Source organism: Cydia splendana, chromosome 15 (genome assembly GCF_910591565.1).
Source record: "Cydia splendana chromosome 15, ilCydSple1.2, whole genome shotgun sequence".
NCBI lineage: Eukaryota > Metazoa > Arthropoda > Insecta > Lepidoptera > Tortricidae > Cydia > Cydia splendana.
In genome coordinates, this window is record NC_085974.1 from 69,434 (window position 1) to 89,034 (window position 19,601).

A 19,601-nucleotide genomic window follows, 5' to 3' on the forward strand; every position below is an offset into this window, starting at 1 on the left:
ACGCCTTTCCCAGCGAGGCGAGGAAGTTTGGTGCGTTCGAGGCGAGGAAGTTTGGTGCGTTCGAGGCGAGGAAGTTTGGTGCGTTCGAGGCGAGGAAGTTTGGTGCGGTCGTGGCGTGTAAGTTGTTTTAGTTTTGATTCTCAGTGACAAGTTGATAGGTAGATTCATTTGAAAGAATCAACAAAAATAATCCCCCAATAATAATGCCCTTCGCGCATGAGAGGAGGCCTGTGCCCGACAGTGGGACGTATATAGGCTGAGATGATGATGAACAAAAATAAGAAGTTTTGTTTTTATATGACATCTGCTTTGACGTGTTTGTCACTTTCCTTCGATGCCATTATATCTACTGTTTTGCATTTTCACCGGTCTTTCACTAAGTATGTCGAATTTCAGCTTCAGTGGTAGGAAAATACAAATTATGAAGGTTACACTCATAGTTAGCTACACATAGGTATTGAAAATCGCAAATATTGTCAGTACTTCAAGCATGACGACGAGATATGATGTATCAGCTATCAACAGTGACGTAATGGTTCGGTCGGGAGTGTCGGGACATGTTACGGTTGACAGTTGGCAAGATCTCTTACAGAACAACGTATTCCTTTCAGGTTCGTACCTATCTTTATCTAACACAGTTAGGCTGTTCGCTGTCAATAGGTAGGTATACCAGAGTTAGACCAAGAAAGGTCTGCAACCATTTTGCAAGTGCAAATGTTATTCTAAACATCAAACTTCTATGTAATTATGACGTATAAATAACACTTGCACTGCGTGTGCTATCAAAATCGTTGCACACTTTACTTGGTCTCTATATTTTTCATATAGATTACCGTAGGTAGGTAATCAAAAAGCTATAATCGTAAATAAGTAATCGCCAATCAACGAAGTGCTAAGCGCAGGAATATTTATGGCTATAAATAATAGTATAGTTTATAATAAGGACGTTGAATGGATCGTAACGGGCGGGCGAGGTGCGTTGCCCGCGCGCATGTTAAGCGGCTGGTGCTGACGCAACCTGCCATTATTATGAATATTACGTGCTATTATGTATGTGGCGGGTTCACATTTCTCATATATAAAACCCGACTGCCTAAAAAAATACGTTTAAGTTTAGACTTGAATGCCGGGAACCCGCTCGGCGCTTTATAGTCACTTTCCTCTAAAAAGCGGGAATACGCTGGGATCGCGTACGAACGTAGCGCTACGAAAACGACGGCAGTGAATGCATTAAGCAGTCGGGACCCATAAGAAACCTAAATCGGTGCAAATCTTTTCAATATATCCGACTGTTATAATTGTTATAAACTATCTTGCCAATCTTGCCATTAGATATATCGGAGCGGCCGAGGTTGTCAAAAATGTCTGAACACGCACTCTAGCGCCTTGACAATCAATGCGTGTTCAGATATTTGTGAGCACCTTGGCCGCTCCGATATATCTGACGACTAGCTGTACTCTGCCTCTTGACTTGATACAGTTAACCGTTAACCGACATTAAACCCTACGGCGAGGGCATAAGGTCCACCGATGCTCAGTTAACATTGATGATATTACTACAATGTACGCTGAACTTTGATGTTTGAAGCACAATACTTGATAACAAATTACTAATATAAGTGTAATGGAATCTTGGATTGGAAAAGTTCATTGACCCTTGGCATTTGCTTGGCAGATCTCTCGAGAGATCTGCCAAGCAAATGCAAGCGCTCGCACAAAGAGAGATAGGTACCTATTGTATTCGGAAACTATTTGACTTTTATAAGACTTGAGAGTCTTGGGACATTTTGATTATCAACCATCGTGCTCGTGCGCCGGCGCCGACATATGAACGAAATAAAATAGGAATATCTTCCTCGCGCGTTGATGTCTTCTAGCGGCGCGGCCGCGGCTTGCGCCTGTCTGTCGCATGTGCCTATTTATACCCTGATTTTATTTAAATATGTTTTTCACTTCTCATTCTCATAAAGTTGGTGTTTCAGTCGCGTGTAAGACTAAATAACAAAATAAAATAAAATAAAAAAATATTTTACGCGATTAAGTCCCGTCGTCGTTGTGAATAAATGAGTGTAAAATCATCTATTACCCCGGTATTACCCTTGTTGACTTAGCAATGAAGTCCAAAACTTGCCATACCGATAAATGGCCCTGGATGTAATGGGCTACTTTATGCCTTTGTTGTATTATCTCCTTTTTCCCCAGATTTTCACTGAATGCCGCTGTGACGTTTGTTAATAAGAGTTCAGTGGTATATATGAGATAGTTAACTAAGACAGTTTTCTGTAAGTACCTACCAAAAGTTACATCCAGTTTGAATTTTTTTACCTACTCAATTTAGACTCATTATTCGTGTAAACACTATTTCTTTTCAATTACCGAGTGATCAGTATCAAGGAATGCAGTTCCACTTTCGCTTAATTTATAGCATTAGATAGTACACGAGTACATCAGTACACGGCCGCGAGCAGGAAGGTTGTTAGTTACAGACGATTACCTACTGCTTGATCATATATTCTTCACATTCCTCAAGAAAGTATAGCACTGCCCTGTGACTAGTGTTATAGTGTTGGCAGGAACTCGAGTCTTTTGAGTCTACATTTGAAGAACTCGACACGTTATTACGAATATTACGAGACTGCGCGAAAAAACTTCCCAATCTTTTAAGTCCCGAGTCGAGTTCTTTATTGAGTTTTTATTAAGCGCAACTTAAAAGGTCTCGAGCCTTCGAATAAGATTCCGTCAACAAATTTGTGGACTTTATCTAATTACTAGTAGCATAAAAGATAATAAGCGTTACTGTACGGTGTACCTATTTAACCTATGAATTTTACATGAAGACAACGCTTTAAAAAATATATAGTTCTCTGAAAAGGACTTAAGTCTCTACAAAAGACTCAGTTGAGTTTTAACTTAATTATATAAGTTTGTAAAACACAGTCAGTCTTAAATCAGAAACTCAAACTCAAGTCTTAACCAACATTAACTGTAGTAACTGTGTTAACATTATTTTCTTTCACAGGCTGCTGCTGTTCATTGTTACTAACTGCGGTCTTAATTACTTTCCAATTAAGCTGTTCATTTCATTCCGTTTATAATCCGAATTGGGTAATTTTAAACCGAAGTTTGCAATTTTCCTACATAGGAAAATGGCAGCACAGAGAAGCGCCAGCGCGTGCATTGTCCAATGCAATCCGACTAGCTATTGTCTATATTTTATAATTAAGTCGGTGTTAATTTAATACCGATGTTAGTGTAGCCCTCGGCTACAGTGAGCGTTATGACCGACGCGACGCGACGCGACGGCAGCACGGTAAAGCGCGGGTCCGTTAGCGCGCGCCGCGCCGCGCCCGCCGGAGCGCGACCGAGCGTAGGGCCGCGACCGCGACTCGCTGCAACTGCACTGCCATTCTTTCTTGCAATACGATGTCTAGCTGTGGTCCGTGGCTATCCGATTTCTTGATTGTGGTAATTTTAACCCGTACAAAGGCCAAATTTTCACTCACTATTTGTAGCACTGCCCCTGTATAACCTGCTGTGCAAATTAAATGTGAATTTTCTAGCTGAAAGATTCTCTAGAAAAGTCAATATGTTTAGCTAGACTAACTGCCGTATTCGAACTTCAAGATATTCACAAGAGACGACACGTACTAGATCCATTCTAGATAAGTTATAATTTAGATATCAACTAGTTCTCTTTTGCAGCGCAATTCGGGCAACCACAATGTCACTTTTACGTTAGATAGAGTAAGATATCTATTAGATGTGAATTGGATCTCTAAGTCATATCCTGTGGAAATCGTTCAACAGTATCTTCAGAATCGCGCAAATGTCAAATTTGACAGACTAGATCTTAAACATATCGTTATCGTATCTTGGTGATGTCTAATTAGGGTTCGGGATTTGGCGGGATTCTCCCGATTTTTAGCATGTGTTCCCGATTCCCGACCAAGTGAAAATTGTCCCGAAAAACAGCTTCACGTTAAATAGTGAAAAAGGCGAAAAAATTGTAAAATCTGTAAAAAGTAACATAAAATACATGTGGCAAGGGCAAACTAAGAAATAAATTAGTTACATTTTTTTTTTGATTATTGATACCTAATAAGTATGATAAATTATAATATAGGTAGATAATGAGCAGACATTTTTTTTGTTTGTTCAAGATCTCGAATAATTTATACTATTTTTATATAAAAACGTCTATGGGCAGAGCAGCTGACGTAGTGCCAATAATGTAAAATATCGTTTTTTTTGACACAATTACTTTAATTTGAATGTTTTTTTTCCCGACTAAGTCCCAAAATCCCGAAAAATTTATATGAATTCCCGATAATAGAGCCTTTCGATCTGGCAACCCTATATGTCTAATAGATGTCTATTTCAAAATCCGAATCGGGCCCTAACTCTAAATACACATAAACAGATATAATGTAAATAGAGAGAGATGTAGGCAAGTGACATCAAAGCGTGGAAATACTAGTTCAATTTACAATAATTTCCTGTCAAGTAATGGTAATGCGAATCTATTGATAAGCTTTTTGATACGTCAATTTCTTGCTTTGATGCAATTCAACACGCGCGTTACATTTCCATGCGTTTGTTTTTATGAGGTTTCACGCGCGTTACTTTTCCCTACATTTGGTCTATACGAAACCGCCCTTCAAAGTATTTACTGAAGCATTTATTATACCCTTCATCACCTTCATGCCATATCATAACCCAACGTTGCCGCCTGGTGACGACTACTCTGAATATATACTTACTTAGTAAGTTAAACTCCATCTATATTGGCATTTAACCATCTATATTGGCCGAATAGCGCAATAACCCTTTGACCCAAGATGACCCCGTGCCGTGAACGCCCCACTTATGATCTTATGAATCATTGCCTTTCGCTTTTCTGTAACATCTTGCTCTCGTCCGTGGTTGCGTATCTATACACTGCAAGCATCATCACTATTTAACAGATTAGACCACACTACTAGAAATATATATGTCTAGTCAAGCCAAAAACTAGTACTTACATGCAGTGGCGTAGCTAGGGGGGGGCGGCGGGGGCGGCCCGCCCCGGGTGTCACCCATTTGGGGGGTGACACCCGACCGTGAACATCAGTAGTGCCATCTATAAAAATTCGTAAAACTGTGGCAGATTGCACAACCACCATTAAGGAAATAATATACAACATGCCCACGAGGAACCCGAGAGATTTTGACAGAATATTCCTGATCATATTTAAAGACTAAAATGTCCTATAAACTGTTTAGGAATTCGCCTAGTTTCATAGTCCAGTACCACCAGCAGCCTAAAAAAGCTTCTTTTTATTGTTTCTTAGTGCAAAATGTTTTTTTGATGGCGATGTTGCTACTATGGAACCTAGTCCAAATATCCTTATTGATATAATGTAAAAAAGTGACGTACACTTTGCAAAAACTAGGTTTTACAAAAAAAGTTAAAATTCTTTTTGAGTGATAGTTTTACAAATAGCATTTATATTTTATGTAGGTACGGTCAGCCAAGAAAGTGGTCTACCACTTTTCGACTCTATCAATCAGATGATAGAGTCGAAAAGTGGTAGACCACTTTCTTGGCTGACTGTACATTACGTACAAAAACATCGAAAAAAGAATTTATTTTTCGTGAAATTGACGTACCTAATACTCTAACTCTTTTAATATTTTTTCCTTCTTTGGGCTCGGAAATGCGTGGTTTAAATCTCTCGGTTTCCTCGTTGGCACCTGGTATGTACTCGTAGCAATAATATTTTGGCGTCTCGTAGGTTTTTTTAATTCAGGACCATTGTAAAGGTTTTTTTTTTAAATTATGTGATTATTTCAGTAATTGACAAAAAAAGTTAAAATTATTTTTGGGTGACAGTTTTACAAATTATAGCATTTACATTTAATTATGTACAAAAAATCGAAAAACAATTTTATTTTGGCGAAATTGACGTAAACTCTTTTAGTATTTTTTCCTTATTTTGGCCTGAGAAATGCATGGTTAAAATCTCTCGGGGTTCCTGGTATGTAACAATAATAATTGTTGGCGCCTCGTAGGTTTTTTTATTCAGAAAGGTTTTTTTTTTATTATGTGATTATTTCTGTAATTGAGAAGCTATGTCACAGTTTCTAATTGGGTGACTCTGGACTATTTGAAATTCATTGTGAAATGGGATTTTACAGAATCTCTTTCAAATCGCGCACTTGGCAAAAAAAGTTTTTAATTTTTTTTAACGTAAATTATTTGTATATCTTTCACGGGACAATGATGACTCGGACCTTTGGGAGGCGTGCGCGGAGCCCAAGCCAACATGGAGATGCCCTTATGACACTTATGAAATGTGGGTTACACCGAGCGGATGCTGTCCTTGCCCGTGTCATAGAACGCGCGCAGAGGCAACACCCGCCAGGGTGTGGACTATTGAGAGTTCATGGAATCTAAAATGAAAGCGATGTAGTAAATTGTGAGCTATGGAATATTAAACGTAATTTTATAATTGTAAAATATTAAACATATTTTACAATTTTGATTGAATTTTGGGGTGACACCCACAATTTCCGCCCCGGGTGCCACCCATGCTAGCTACGCCACTGCTTACATGATGTCAGTTAAGCTCTGTAAAGTTTATAATTAATCCGTAAAAATCGCAACACAAACAACATTGTTTGTACCGTTTTGTACGTGATCTGTACAATACGAATATAGATAAAAGCTTGTTCAGTTGAGCGACGACGTGGGAAGAAGCTAATTAGATATACAAAAGATAAATAATTCAAATGACCTCCTGCGAGGCGATGGTGTGTGACGCGCGATGCGCCCGCGCACCTAGCTCTAGGGCAACAACACATTACTACATTATCACACGTTCAAATGTACGTAAATAATTATTCGAACGTAAAGAAACCTGGTTAGTCCGCAAATACTTAATAACAAAACTCCAGTGTTTGCGTATATTTTCAACTAACTGGATCACAAACGCTCACTCATAGAGAATAACCGGGCAGGCGGGCAAGCATACCTAGCATAGTTACATAAGTAAGGAGATCCAGACGTGGAAATGGCTGCCACCTATCAAATCCCCTGACGGCCCTGACCATAACGAACGACAGGGAGATGTGAAAGAAAATGACATGTTGCCTGACCCCAAACTAGACAACAAAGTTTTTGACCTTATAATAAGGTTCGGAGTCCCGCCGCCGAATTTCTTGTGCCGGCATCTTCTCGGGGCTGTGGTAGCTAGGTAGACCACCGGAGCCCCGGTTATAACCTACAGGTTAGGAAAAGTGCATTGTAATACGCCAAAAGTTTCATTAGTGAAGATTTGTAGCCTGCTGAGCTGAAGAGCTCAAATGGCGGATAAGCTACTTGTGTTTAGATTTGCGTGCGCGCATGGTCAGCGTCACGTGCTGCCGCGCGGCGCGGTTAGCGAGGAATCGCGAATAGGAAGCGATTGTGCGATACCGCGTAACACCCTGTAACAGCGCGCATCGTCCGTAACTATAACCATCCGCCAGTCCATCTATCCAGCCATCCATATCATATCAGTAACTAGCGTCCCGTCCCGGCTTCGCACAGGTTAACAAATTATACACCTAGACCTTTCTCAAGAATCACTCTATTGATAGGTGAAAACCGCATGAAAATCCGTTCAGTAGTTTTTGAGTTTATCGCGAATAAACATACAAACACACAAACAGACGCGGCGGGGAACTTTGTTTTTTAAGGTTGTAGTGATAGCAATCCATATGTATTTGATGTACCTAGTGTAGGTACCTACGTTAAGGTGTTTCAGTTTTGTATGGAGAAAAAAAAAAATTTTCCTGATTTTGCTCACCAATGGAGTCTCCCTACCCTAAAAACTATCTATTTCAATTTTCAAAGGAAATTCTAGAGATTGCACAATTTGAAAAGGTAGGAGTGAGAACCCCATACATTGCGTGAAAATGAACTATATTCTAAGATTACAACATATAATGAACTGATACTAAAATCGAATGAGAAAGCTAAATTTAGCGTCTAAAACACGATAAAAGCACTTTTCCTTTGGAAACAGGTGGACAACTGAAAAATCTTAACTAGAACATTTATCGTACAGTAACCAAAATCCAAGTTTACTACTAATTTAAAAAATTATTTAATTATAATATACTTATGTAGAAAGTTCGGTATCACACTACTCTCCGCTTTGATGGTAGCCGCTTAAACCATTTTCTACCCTCCGATGTAGAGTCGTTGGTTATTGAAAAATCTTTGTTGATGTTGTGCAACCTCTAAATGTTGATCGATTTTAATTTTTTTTAACGTATAATATTTTTTTATAAGTTAGAACAAGAATTCGAGCGAAGTCAGATGAAAATCGAAAATTTGGAAAAATGAAACACCCTAACCTACGTTGTTATTTGATGCCGTTTGACATAAGGAGTCGAGCCAATTGCGGCAAGGGGGCTGTCCATAAATTACGTCATCGATTTTTGACGATTTTGGACCCCCCCCCCCCCCCCTATAATCATCCAAAAATCATGCTTCAAATGACCCCATTTCCTCCTACTTCATGCTACCGTCATCCGATGTCCAGACCCCCCCCCCCCCCCCTAATTTGAAATGACGTAATTTATGAATAGCCCCAAGACTATGCCCTCAGGTGACGAACGGACTGCTAATTACTGGAATTAAGTTAATAGAATGGTTTCTGAGGACGTTTCCTGGTTGAAACCGCCACTACTCAAATTGCGAGCTCTGTTCTGTTCCCATGGTGATGCGATTCATGAGGAATTGAAGGAACTTGTATTGAATTGTATATTAAGTATATAAGGCGTTTGACTTAATGTTGATAGCTGATACTGTCCCAAACCTGATAGCCGTTTTTTTTTTTTTGATCTCACCACCGCGCCGTACTGAATGGCGCAACCTTCAGTCAATCACAATTCTGCAATCTACTTAAGGTGGGATCAGACGGTTCATTTTTTGTTCATTTTCTAGTTTCATTATTCATCTTTCACTCAAAGTGACACGTCTGAACACAAAATGAACCAAAAATTAAAAATGAATTTATTAGTGAAAGAATCCAACAATATTGGATATTTTCATTCGGCATCTTTCACTCGCACTCCGAATGAACAAAAAATGAACAGTGTGAACACAGAAATGAACGTTCATTCGGATTTTGCATATTTTTCGAATCCCGTGGGTATACTACTACTATCTACTATCTAGCTAGACAAAGATAACGTAAAAGCAATAAAATGGTGTTCAAGTGGAACGAACAAAGTAGGATATATTGCATTTCTAGGTACTCTGTATAAATATCCCAGAGTTGCAAAACAATCACCAGTAGCAAGGTATCGCAGTACAATTTGGAGTTTTATTCGGCTAGGTATACTGTCTCTCATTAAAGTGTTTTCTTTCGCTATTAACGGACCTATTACTAATAATAGAAGTTCTACAAAATTCCTTTATTTCATCCGCAAATGATTGTAATACGATTGCGGATCTTCTTCAGCTAGTTCTCTCAGTAATGTATTCGAGGCTCCAAATAAATTTCTTCTGGCGATCCAAGGTCGCAGCCACTACCGACGACGCTTTCTTTGCATCTTGTTTGTTAAAATCTTTATTAAATGATCACAAATTAAACTTATACCAAGATGCACAACTTCATTCGACGCCATAGTGAAAGAAAATTAAAAATGAATACTCTTTCCAGCAGCCGTGTGAACGTGAAATGAAAGGAAAATGAAACATTCACTCGAGTCCATTCAATCCGAGTGAACCGTCTGATCCCACCTTTAGACAAACAAACCTTGCACGAACTAATATTGAGGCTACGCTCAAGTTACTTAGGTACAATACAACATACAACCTCCACACCCGAACCAACTGAAAACTAATACTTAATGATGATTGACAGCATTTGCAAGTTTGAGTCCACGTTACGTCACGGCATATTAGCTGAGATGACAATTGCGGGAAAAACCAGGACCGGGTTGTCGTATAAATTCGAAGAACGTCTTTTATTATGCGAAGAAATTCCTAAAGCCTAGATATTTCCGAGATACCTAATGTATTGTAAGGTAAACCACAGGTAAACGTTACCGATATCTACTATAGGATTATGATGACTTAATGTGAATAAGCTACCATACTAACGTGTTGAATGACATTGTATAGCAATACAAAAGTTAGTACTCGTAATATTGTATAAATTGTATTATTATGCAACTGAGAATCGTCGCGTAGGTATGAAAGTAGTAAACTGAATAGATCTTCTGTGACCCACATACACTAGGTATACGCCTGCGACCTTGTTGGGACAGATGCGCAGGCGTTGTTTGTTCAGCAGCTTCACGAGGAAGTACGCGTCTTTGGTACAAGGTTCTACGTAGGTACACTGGTACACTTGTACATCCAATGGTATTTCTCAATTGTTCGGCACACGTCTGCTCTGATACTAATGAACGAAAAAGAGCGACTCATGCGTTAGAAGGGCTTATTCGCTATCAAACATTGGTTAGTTATTACTATTAGACAGTGAGAATCCTGTCGGTTATTTATCATATAGGAGGCAAACGAGCAGACGAATCGCCTGATGGTAAGCGATTACCATCGCTCATGGACACCTGCAACACCATGCAGAGTGTCCAGTCGGAGTGAGCTCTTTTATTGAAGGTTTGAAGGTCGCATTGGTCCGAAATACCGCGGGCGACGGTTCATTCCACAACCGTTTTGAATGATTCACGGTTAGTTTCACTAGACATATCGACCGGGATATGACACGTGATTATCTTTTGTGTTGTTGCCCGTGAACAAGATGCATGTAACTGTGTCGAAATATCGGGAGCTGGAAAACAACACTAAAAGGGAATCACGGTTCTTATCCCGGTCGATATAAGTTTAGTTCATTCCACAGTTTAGCTGTTCGAGGCAGGAAGTTCTGGAGAAACGCACAATTGAGGACTGCCAATTGTCTAGGTAAGTGTGGTGAAGACAGAAATGTTGTCGTGTAGAGTGGTGACAGAAAGAAGCGGCAGAGGGTTTAATTCGAAAAATTCCTCGGAGCACTTCCCGCTGTTATCTGTTCTTTGGTACAGCCTCGATCAAAAGCGATAAACAGTAACTTTTGTATTGAAGTTCAGATATTAAGTACTCACGTGAGGCCGCCTCCATGTGAGGCCGGAGGCGCGCTCCCCGATGGAACGAGGCGAAGCCGGGAAGTCGGGGTCCTCCCACAGCTCGGCGCCCGCGCCCGACCCGCCCCAGTACCTGCTGCAACAAATGACTGTTGTTTACTATCTACTGCCAGCCTGTATTTCAGACTACGCACGGAGTTTAAAGGAGGCAAACAGCCCATCTTAAAATAGTAGGTATGATAGTTGTTAGAATCTTACAAGAAACGGATAAACTCCACTTATATATCGAGTTACCCCCTGTTCATAAAACTTAGCAAACCGTTGTCAAATTGTGTCTATTTCTCACAAGCAGAAATGTCTGTGGGAACTCTGCGCGTGCGACGAGCCCGTTTATTCGGTCTGCCTACGCGCCGCCGCCGCCGCCGCCGCGCCGTGTGAACATCACTGCACTTGTACGAGATAATTACTTATTATTGCAACGAGATAAGGTTCCATGGGTGGAATACGAATGGGCTGGGACTGGGACGGTTACACTTATGTAAATCCTATTAAGTGAAGGAGCTGTTTATACCTGGACCTGGAGAGGGTGGAGTGGTCATCGCGCCGCGGCCCGCCATCTGTCAAAGTTAAAATCTCTTTAGGTGCGAATTTCCCATATTTTATTCCCATACTATCGTGTAAATTATTTATCTTTGCCGCTAATACAAGTTCATCTAGAACTTATATATATTCCCTCTTAACTAAGCGCTAGGTGAAAAGTGTTAGGTTTCCTGGCTACCTACTTAACATAAATACATATTGTCCACAACTTCGTTATTAAGAATAGTTTTTCGCTGAATATTACGACTTACGACCTTTGTGCTAAAAACGTCACTTGCGATTACGCCAGACGGTTGACGGTCGTCAAATCGTCATTGGCGAATCTAGTCCATCAACCTTCAATGGTCATGTCGTCTGTGCCGGCGCAAGAGCAAATAAACCGAACCATTTCACAATAATATCCTTTGGGCTTGTATTAGGCGTCATTCAATTATCACCAGTGGAACTAGACTGCTGTCGCTAGCTTATAAAAAGATGCATCTTAGCGACAAATGTTGCGATTGTGCCGCGTTAAACCGACATGGCGAATCGCTCGTGGATCAACCTTCAATTGTCATGGTGTCGGCGCCTGCGCCGAGGGCGGAACGGTCACAGACTCACATTGATACTTACTGATGGTATAGAATAATCGTCTATAGATTTTATGATACATTTAAATCGGGTGCATTACATTTGTTATAATTACTTTTCATATATTATAGTTTGATATATCGTTATTTTGAATAACGTAATAAATGGCATACTACCGTAATACCTAATTAACGGTATACATAATGTTATTATGGTATAATGGTCATAAGGTATATTTACACTTCGTCTAATATACATTGCCATAATTATTACATACTCTAAAGCATATTATTTGTTATAACAAGTGACATCACATAATTATTTATGTGGCATAATAGTTGCATAACATAAATGGGTTAGGTTAGGTTAGAACTCCGACCTCCCTAGAATAAAATAGCTAGCAAAAGCAGTAGGTCTGCGTACTATTATAAAAAATATGTAAAACTTTACGTTATCAGTAAATAAAATATGACAAAAAATGTTATACAATATATGTATTTATACTTGATAAAATTGTATGAAGTATTACGTTATAAAAATACAAAAATATAATATAACAAATGTCATTATAAAATATGTCTATATACTATTAGAAAATTATATTACATTAGGCATTATACCAATGACAGTTTAGATGAAATCTCAATATAATAAAGGAAACGTATAATAAAAATTACATTGTAACATACAATATTATATCAAGTTTAGTGGCGTTATAACAAATGTATGATAGTTTTTTTATAATTATATTAAGCATTACACACCCCTTTAAATCCCGTTTTCATATGATACCGATATTGGATATCGAATCACTTAAGTCTAAAGATACCTAAAATGACAAATAATAATAAAAATATAGGCAAATGCACGCGATACGAGTAAAGTTCCGTTTTAGTTTGAGGAAGATCGTGTTACTTTATTTAATTAAACAATAGCTATATCATTTTCATTGCGTTTGTATATAGATAGACGAAGTACCTAATATGTACCTATTTGTAAATGATCGGGTTGCTTCCTCGCACAAAATAATATTAATAAGATATTATTGTATTCCGTGCTTCCTCGTCTAGTCTCTATACTTAATGTAATATAACCTACATTGTCGTCACGTCAGTTCACACGTGCTTCGCGATGAAAAGCGGATATGTGTTCTTTCCGTCAGTGTAGTCTAGTCGTGTCTCTGCCTTCATCGACAGACAGAGCTAACATGTAGATTGTAGGTAGGTTTGAGCTGTCAGTGTATGAACTTAATTTGATTCTTAGTCGTACTAACATAACTTACAAGTTATATATATATATATATTCGTATACATATAACTTGTAAGTTATGTTAGTACGACTAAGAATCAAACGGAGTCCAAGTTGGACTCCGTTTGATTCTTAGTAGTCCAACTATAAGTACCTATTCTGACCTATTACAAATTCCTAAGTACTTACCTACTGAGACTAATGAAAGGGTAGTTACTAAAGATAGGAATTTGTAATAGGTCAGAATAATTATAGTTGGACTCCGATATAAATGTACGTAGACCTAAATTCCAGAATGCACCGTAAGTAACGTTATAAACAAAGTAGGTTTATGAAGCCGAGCCGAGCCGCGGTACGCGTAATACCGTCCACACTGTTCACTAACTAATAGGAATCCTTAAGACGAAGACATAAGGTCCAAAAAAATTCAGTAACAATTTGATTTATAACGTTCCTTTGACATAGTTACATGTTGTCCCAGCGGCCCATTTTAGTTGATCGTAATCGTAGGTACGTAGATACAGACGGTACAGTCATCACATATATCAATCAGAGCAGCCAACATATCGGAACATGCACTAATGCCTAAAATCGAAACGCCTTTGTTAATAGAGACTTTGTTCAGATGTTTGTGAACACTTTGGCCGCTCCTAGATATCTAATGGCGACTGTATATACCTAAGTACAGTCAACTAAAATGGGTTAAATGGGCCTCTGAGCCAACAATGAACTATGTCAGAGTCGTTATAATTTAAGTCGTAAGTAATATTTTTAGTTTTACCTAGTTCCATGGCCAGGCAAGTATTTTATTTATTCCACGGCAAAAGGTAAAAGGCCGCCATAAGGTTATGGCATAGTAAACTTTAATGTAATAAATAAGGCCTTATTTTGATATATACCATCGTCCACACTGTTAACTGTTCATCGGTGGACATTATTACAAAAGGCTAGGTAAAAGGCCGCCATAAGGTTATGGCATAGTAAACTTTAATGTAATAAATAAGGCCTTATTTTGATATATACCATCGTCCACACTGTTAACTGTTCATCGGTGGACATTATTACAAAAGGCTAGGTAAAAGGCCGCCATAAGGTTATGGCATAGTAAACTTTAATGTAATAAATAAGGCCTTATTTTGATATATACCATCGTCCACACTGTTAACTGTTCATCGGTGGACATTATTACAAAAGGCTAGGTAAAAGGCCGCCATAAGGTTATGGCATAGTAAACTTTAATGTAATAAATAAGGCCTTATTTTGATATATACCATCGTCCACACTGTTAACTGTTCATCGGTGGACATTATTACAAAAGGCTAGGTAAAAGGCCGCCATAAGGTTATGGCATAGTAAACTTTAATGTAATAAATAAGGCCTTATTTTGATATATACCATCGTCCACACTGTTAACTGTTCATCGGTGGACATTATTACAAAAGGCTAGGTAAAAGGCCGCCATAAGGTTATGGCATAGTAAACTTTAATGTAATAAATAAGGCCTTATTTTGATATATACCATCGTCCACACTGTTAACTGTTCATCGGTGGACATTATTACAAAAGGCTAGGTAAAAGGCCGCCCTAAGGTTATGGCATAGTAAACTTTAATGTAATAAATAAGGCCTTATTTTGATATATACCATCGTCCACACTGTTAACTGTTCATCGGTGGACATTATTACAAAAGGCTAAGGTCCACCGATGGGCAGTTAACAGTGTTGCTGTTTGTACCTAACATGTCCCCTAAATATGCGTATCGCCTTAGCTTCACCGGAAGTCAGGTCGCTGACTTACATCCTTATATCCGCTTATTGTAAAGTTCGCAAGCGACGGATGTAGGTAACTTAGGTCTGTTTTATCCAGGATACTTATTATCCTGGATACTAAAAATATGAGCGCCGCGTAGGGAGTTCGTTTGACCAACGGCAAACGGTGTAATATAGGTTTTTAATCCGTGCTTTTATAACTGAATACAGACATACTTACTTACTTACATAAAGAATGGAACCTTTTTATAGGCCTCTGGGCGGCGAGAGGATAAACCGAATGGTAGGCGTAAAAGCAAACTAACTTTACAGAATAGCGAAATTCTTTGCCTGTTAATAAAACAATGGAAAAGAAAAGACCTTTCTACTCACGATTCACTACGAGTATTCTAATTCGGGTCACGACTTAGCAACTTTTTGCATAGTATCAAATGTCATTACTTTCTCAAAATATACCTCACTCTTCAGAGTTCTGTTAGACAGGTAAGAAACTTAATTTAGAAACTGAAATATGTAGATGTCCCTAAACTGATAAAGTGACCTCCGGTGCCCGAGCCAAGCGGTCAAACCGGCGTTTTCAGCTTTAACCTTACTGCCATCTGCACCGGGCCACGGTGGTTCCCGTTCCAATTACCGTACCAATACAGCTATAATGTGACATCTTTCTCGAAGTTTGAAAGACTAGACTAGACGTCTTGACCGTAAATACCAACATAGGTACCTATATCTAGGTTATCATTTCTGAAAATTAATCTAAAGAAACTACACAAACTACAACAATACTAAAACAAGAACATTTGCTAAAACAAGAGTTCGAATAATATCCATCATTATTATATTTATAGTATGTATTGTATAAATATGTGGTAGTTTATATATATTTTATTTATTTATGTACTTATATGTTTAGTTTTTTTTTTTAATTCAATCAATAGGTATATTTCTATCTCTGCACCAATTGTGGACATCTCTGTTTGGCCCTATGGTTGACTGGTAGAGGATGCCATTTGGCATTAAGTCCGCCATTTGTACATTGTTGTATATATTTTGTGCAATAAAGTTTAAATAAATAAATAAATAATAGTGTATAAACAAGAAAATCTGTCCGCACCAGCTGGCGGTGGGTTCTTATCTATTACATAGATCCACTAACGACCACAATTAGCGGCGCTGCGTGTGCGCACCCAGCAGCGCAAGTTTTTGTTCAGACAGACCACACGCGACATTGCTGGCCACTTATGTCGCAAATGACGTGAAACACGACACTCATTATGTTAGTGTTATTTTATTACCGTTCAGTCTTCAGAACGCTCATGTCTGTCCGAATGTTTATTGTTAAACTTGTGGGACACTTGTCTTTGTCTTGTGTAGGTACCTACATACTATGCTTACTCATGCGTTGTCAACTACATATAGCCTTGACTATAGCAACACTTTTTATTTATATAGTCCCTATAAATACAAGTTTACATCGACTTGGTAAACGACAAAGTGTGGCTCTGTTACAATAAGGCTTAGGTATATACCTACCATCATAGATTTATAAGGCATAGGTAGATTGAGTGTTCGTACATCCCTAGTGAAGCCATTTCAAGTGCGACGTCACGTCGCACTCGTGTCACCGTATTCGATCGGCCCATGGTCTAATAGTTAGGGAGGCGAGGTAGCTAAATGGCGTAATTCAACGGCGCCGTCGAGACCTATCAAAATCGAAAGATAAAATAATTTCGAAAAGAAAAGCTCGTATGGCAAAAACCATTTTAGCGGTGGGTTTGGCGTGTACGGTTTTTCAAAAATGTTAAAAAAAACAGTTACTTGGGCATTCTCGAGCGCGTCAGATATTCATACTACGTATGCCCCGAGTGCCTCTGATAACAACGGTATACTAATCTGCCGGTTTGCGTGGTGGGGGTAGGCATATAAAGTAGTCAAAAATGCAAAAAAAAAAAATTTACTCGAGCGCGTCAGATTTTCGGAAGGGGTGTTAAGTAGGCCCCAAGGAAGCTTCCTTTAAAAAAACTGACGATTTCGGCGTGACGATAAGTTACGATGAATTTTTGAAAATGCAAAAAAAAAAGTTTTTTTGAAATACTCGAGCGCGTCAGATTTTCATAGGGGAGGTTTATCTCGGTATCCTGAAAGCATATTTTTTTAATCTGACAAAAATGTTGGTGGGTTCTCTTAATCTGACCGAAAAAGGTTTTTTGGTTTCTTTTTTTTCCTTTCTTTCTCCTTGATAAAACGGGGAATTTAAGAATGACAATAAAATTACCTTTTTTGTTAATTTAAACTTTTTTTTTGTAAAATGTATCGTTCGCGACTTATATGCCGCAACGCGTTCTTAGGAAGACGAAATGGCTCCTCCACACTTCCGGTCATGCGGAAACCGGCAGATTTTGTATTTTTAGTAAGTTTTAGATTATATTCTTCAAAATAAAAAATAAAAAAATCGCGCTCGAGAATGCCGGATTAACGTTTTTTTTTTACAAGTTCGCGACCCTATAACTCGGCGGCGTCAAAGACTTATCGTCAGATTAGTTAAATTTAGTATTTAAACACTAAAATCAACCCCCAATATCTTAATCTGAGGCGCTCGAGTATTTCAGACTATCCATTTTTTTTTACTAATCTGATCGTCTATCCTAGGCGCGCGTCACTACATATAGAGCTAAATACTTTACAAGGTTGTTCTATTAGGTCTAAGGTATCTCTCATATCTTAAACTGCCACGCTCGAGTATTGCCGAAAATTCCCCTATTCGCCTCCCTAACTATAATAAAACATGGTCTTCTATTCCCAGAGTGACACGGGCCTACGTCACAATAACATTGCCACTTTATTTCAACATAACATGTTACATGGGTACATTATACCTATGGTTAACAAGTTAAAATATTTCTTTATAATTTTATAATTTTCATTTATATGTATTTTATCTTAAATTTTACAATAACACGTCATTTTTAATTATTCGTTAGCAATATCTTCCGATTCACGACAGAAATTTCAGACGTTCGGGTAATTCTGTTTACATTACTGGCAACACAGAATAGCGCTGTCACATTTGACAATTCGGATCTAGATAACTTCATGCCCTGACCGTCATCCTTGTCGAACGCGTGTTAATTGTTATTTCCTTCTCGCTCAGTGTCAGCAGTCGCAGTGTTTTCCAAACTTTTCACGTCGTAAGCTTGGTAATTAATGTGTAACTATGAATTAGTTTTTCAAACGTTTGTCTTGTATAGATAAATAAAGTTTAATTTAATACATTAGATTTGTTTTATTTTACTATGTTTCTACATGAAGAACTTAAACTTAATGCCGTTAAAATAATTTTCACCGTTGGTTAAAATTCTCCCACATTTTAAAGTTTGAGAACCTGTAAACAGCATGATGACGTAGGCCCGTGTCAGTTAGGTCATACGCGAATCTCGGAATAGAGTACCAGGCGGAGTATATTATTATACCATGGATCGGCCCTGGCAGTACTCAAGGTCACGTCGGTTTGTGTACACCTCCCGTTTAAAAATCGAAAACACAGGAAAAATGGTTGTTTGTGCATTGAATGGGTGTCAGAACGCATTATATCATAAAAACAAACCGACTTACATTACATTTCACGCGTAAGTATAGAGTTTAATGTGATATGTATATTTCCCAGCTTTACCCGCTTACCGGATACCGCCATCAGCAGCAACGCGTCGACACTCCCCCTCACCCCCGTCCGGACACCTCAACAGGATTCTGCTGTCGAATAACTGGAAGTCACTACTACTACTACTAGTCTCACTCCTATCCTTAGTTAATGTTAAAAATCCCTCGAAATTGGCACTTAACGTAATGCACCACATTTATCATCTTACATTACCTAACATCAATACACACGACACGCACATACACACTCCTAATCATAATTTTAATCCTTGCATCCTAGACCTTAATAAATCTTGCAAATTAACAAGTAAGCTCAACCCTCTGGCTACACAATGTAATGTCAAACAGAAAAGTAAGACGCATCTTAATAAGTTATTTTTTTTCTTATTACTCATACATACAGTACCTACAATATAGGGGATATAATTAATATACTGGAAGAAATCGACCATTCATTTGTCTGCAAGTGCCATAAATCGAATACGCCAGAGGATTGTAAGGAATTGTTGTCTAACTCTAATATTAGGGTTCTATCATTAAATATCAGAAGCCTTCACTGTAACTTCGACGACTTTTTGGTGACCTTGAAAAGATTGGCTGTGGACTTTGACGCTATCGTTCTAACTGAGTGCTGGCTAAAGA

At 38.5% G+C, this 19,601-nt stretch overlaps 1 protein-coding gene across 1 annotated transcript in view; it reads right to left on the reverse strand.

The window, feature by feature from the left end:
* Positions 1-19,601, reverse strand: part of LOC134797452 (calpain-A-like) — a 65,193-nt gene that overhangs the window by 28,978 nt on the left and 16,614 nt on the right. The window contains exons 3-4 of the mRNA XM_063769693.1: positions 11,690-11,735; positions 11,140-11,254 (exon numbers count right to left, since the gene is read on the reverse strand). Coding sequence (XP_063625763.1) covers positions 11,140-11,254; positions 11,690-11,735 — 161 coding nt within the window. The remainder of the gene's footprint in view (positions 1-11,139; positions 11,255-11,689; positions 11,736-19,601) is intronic.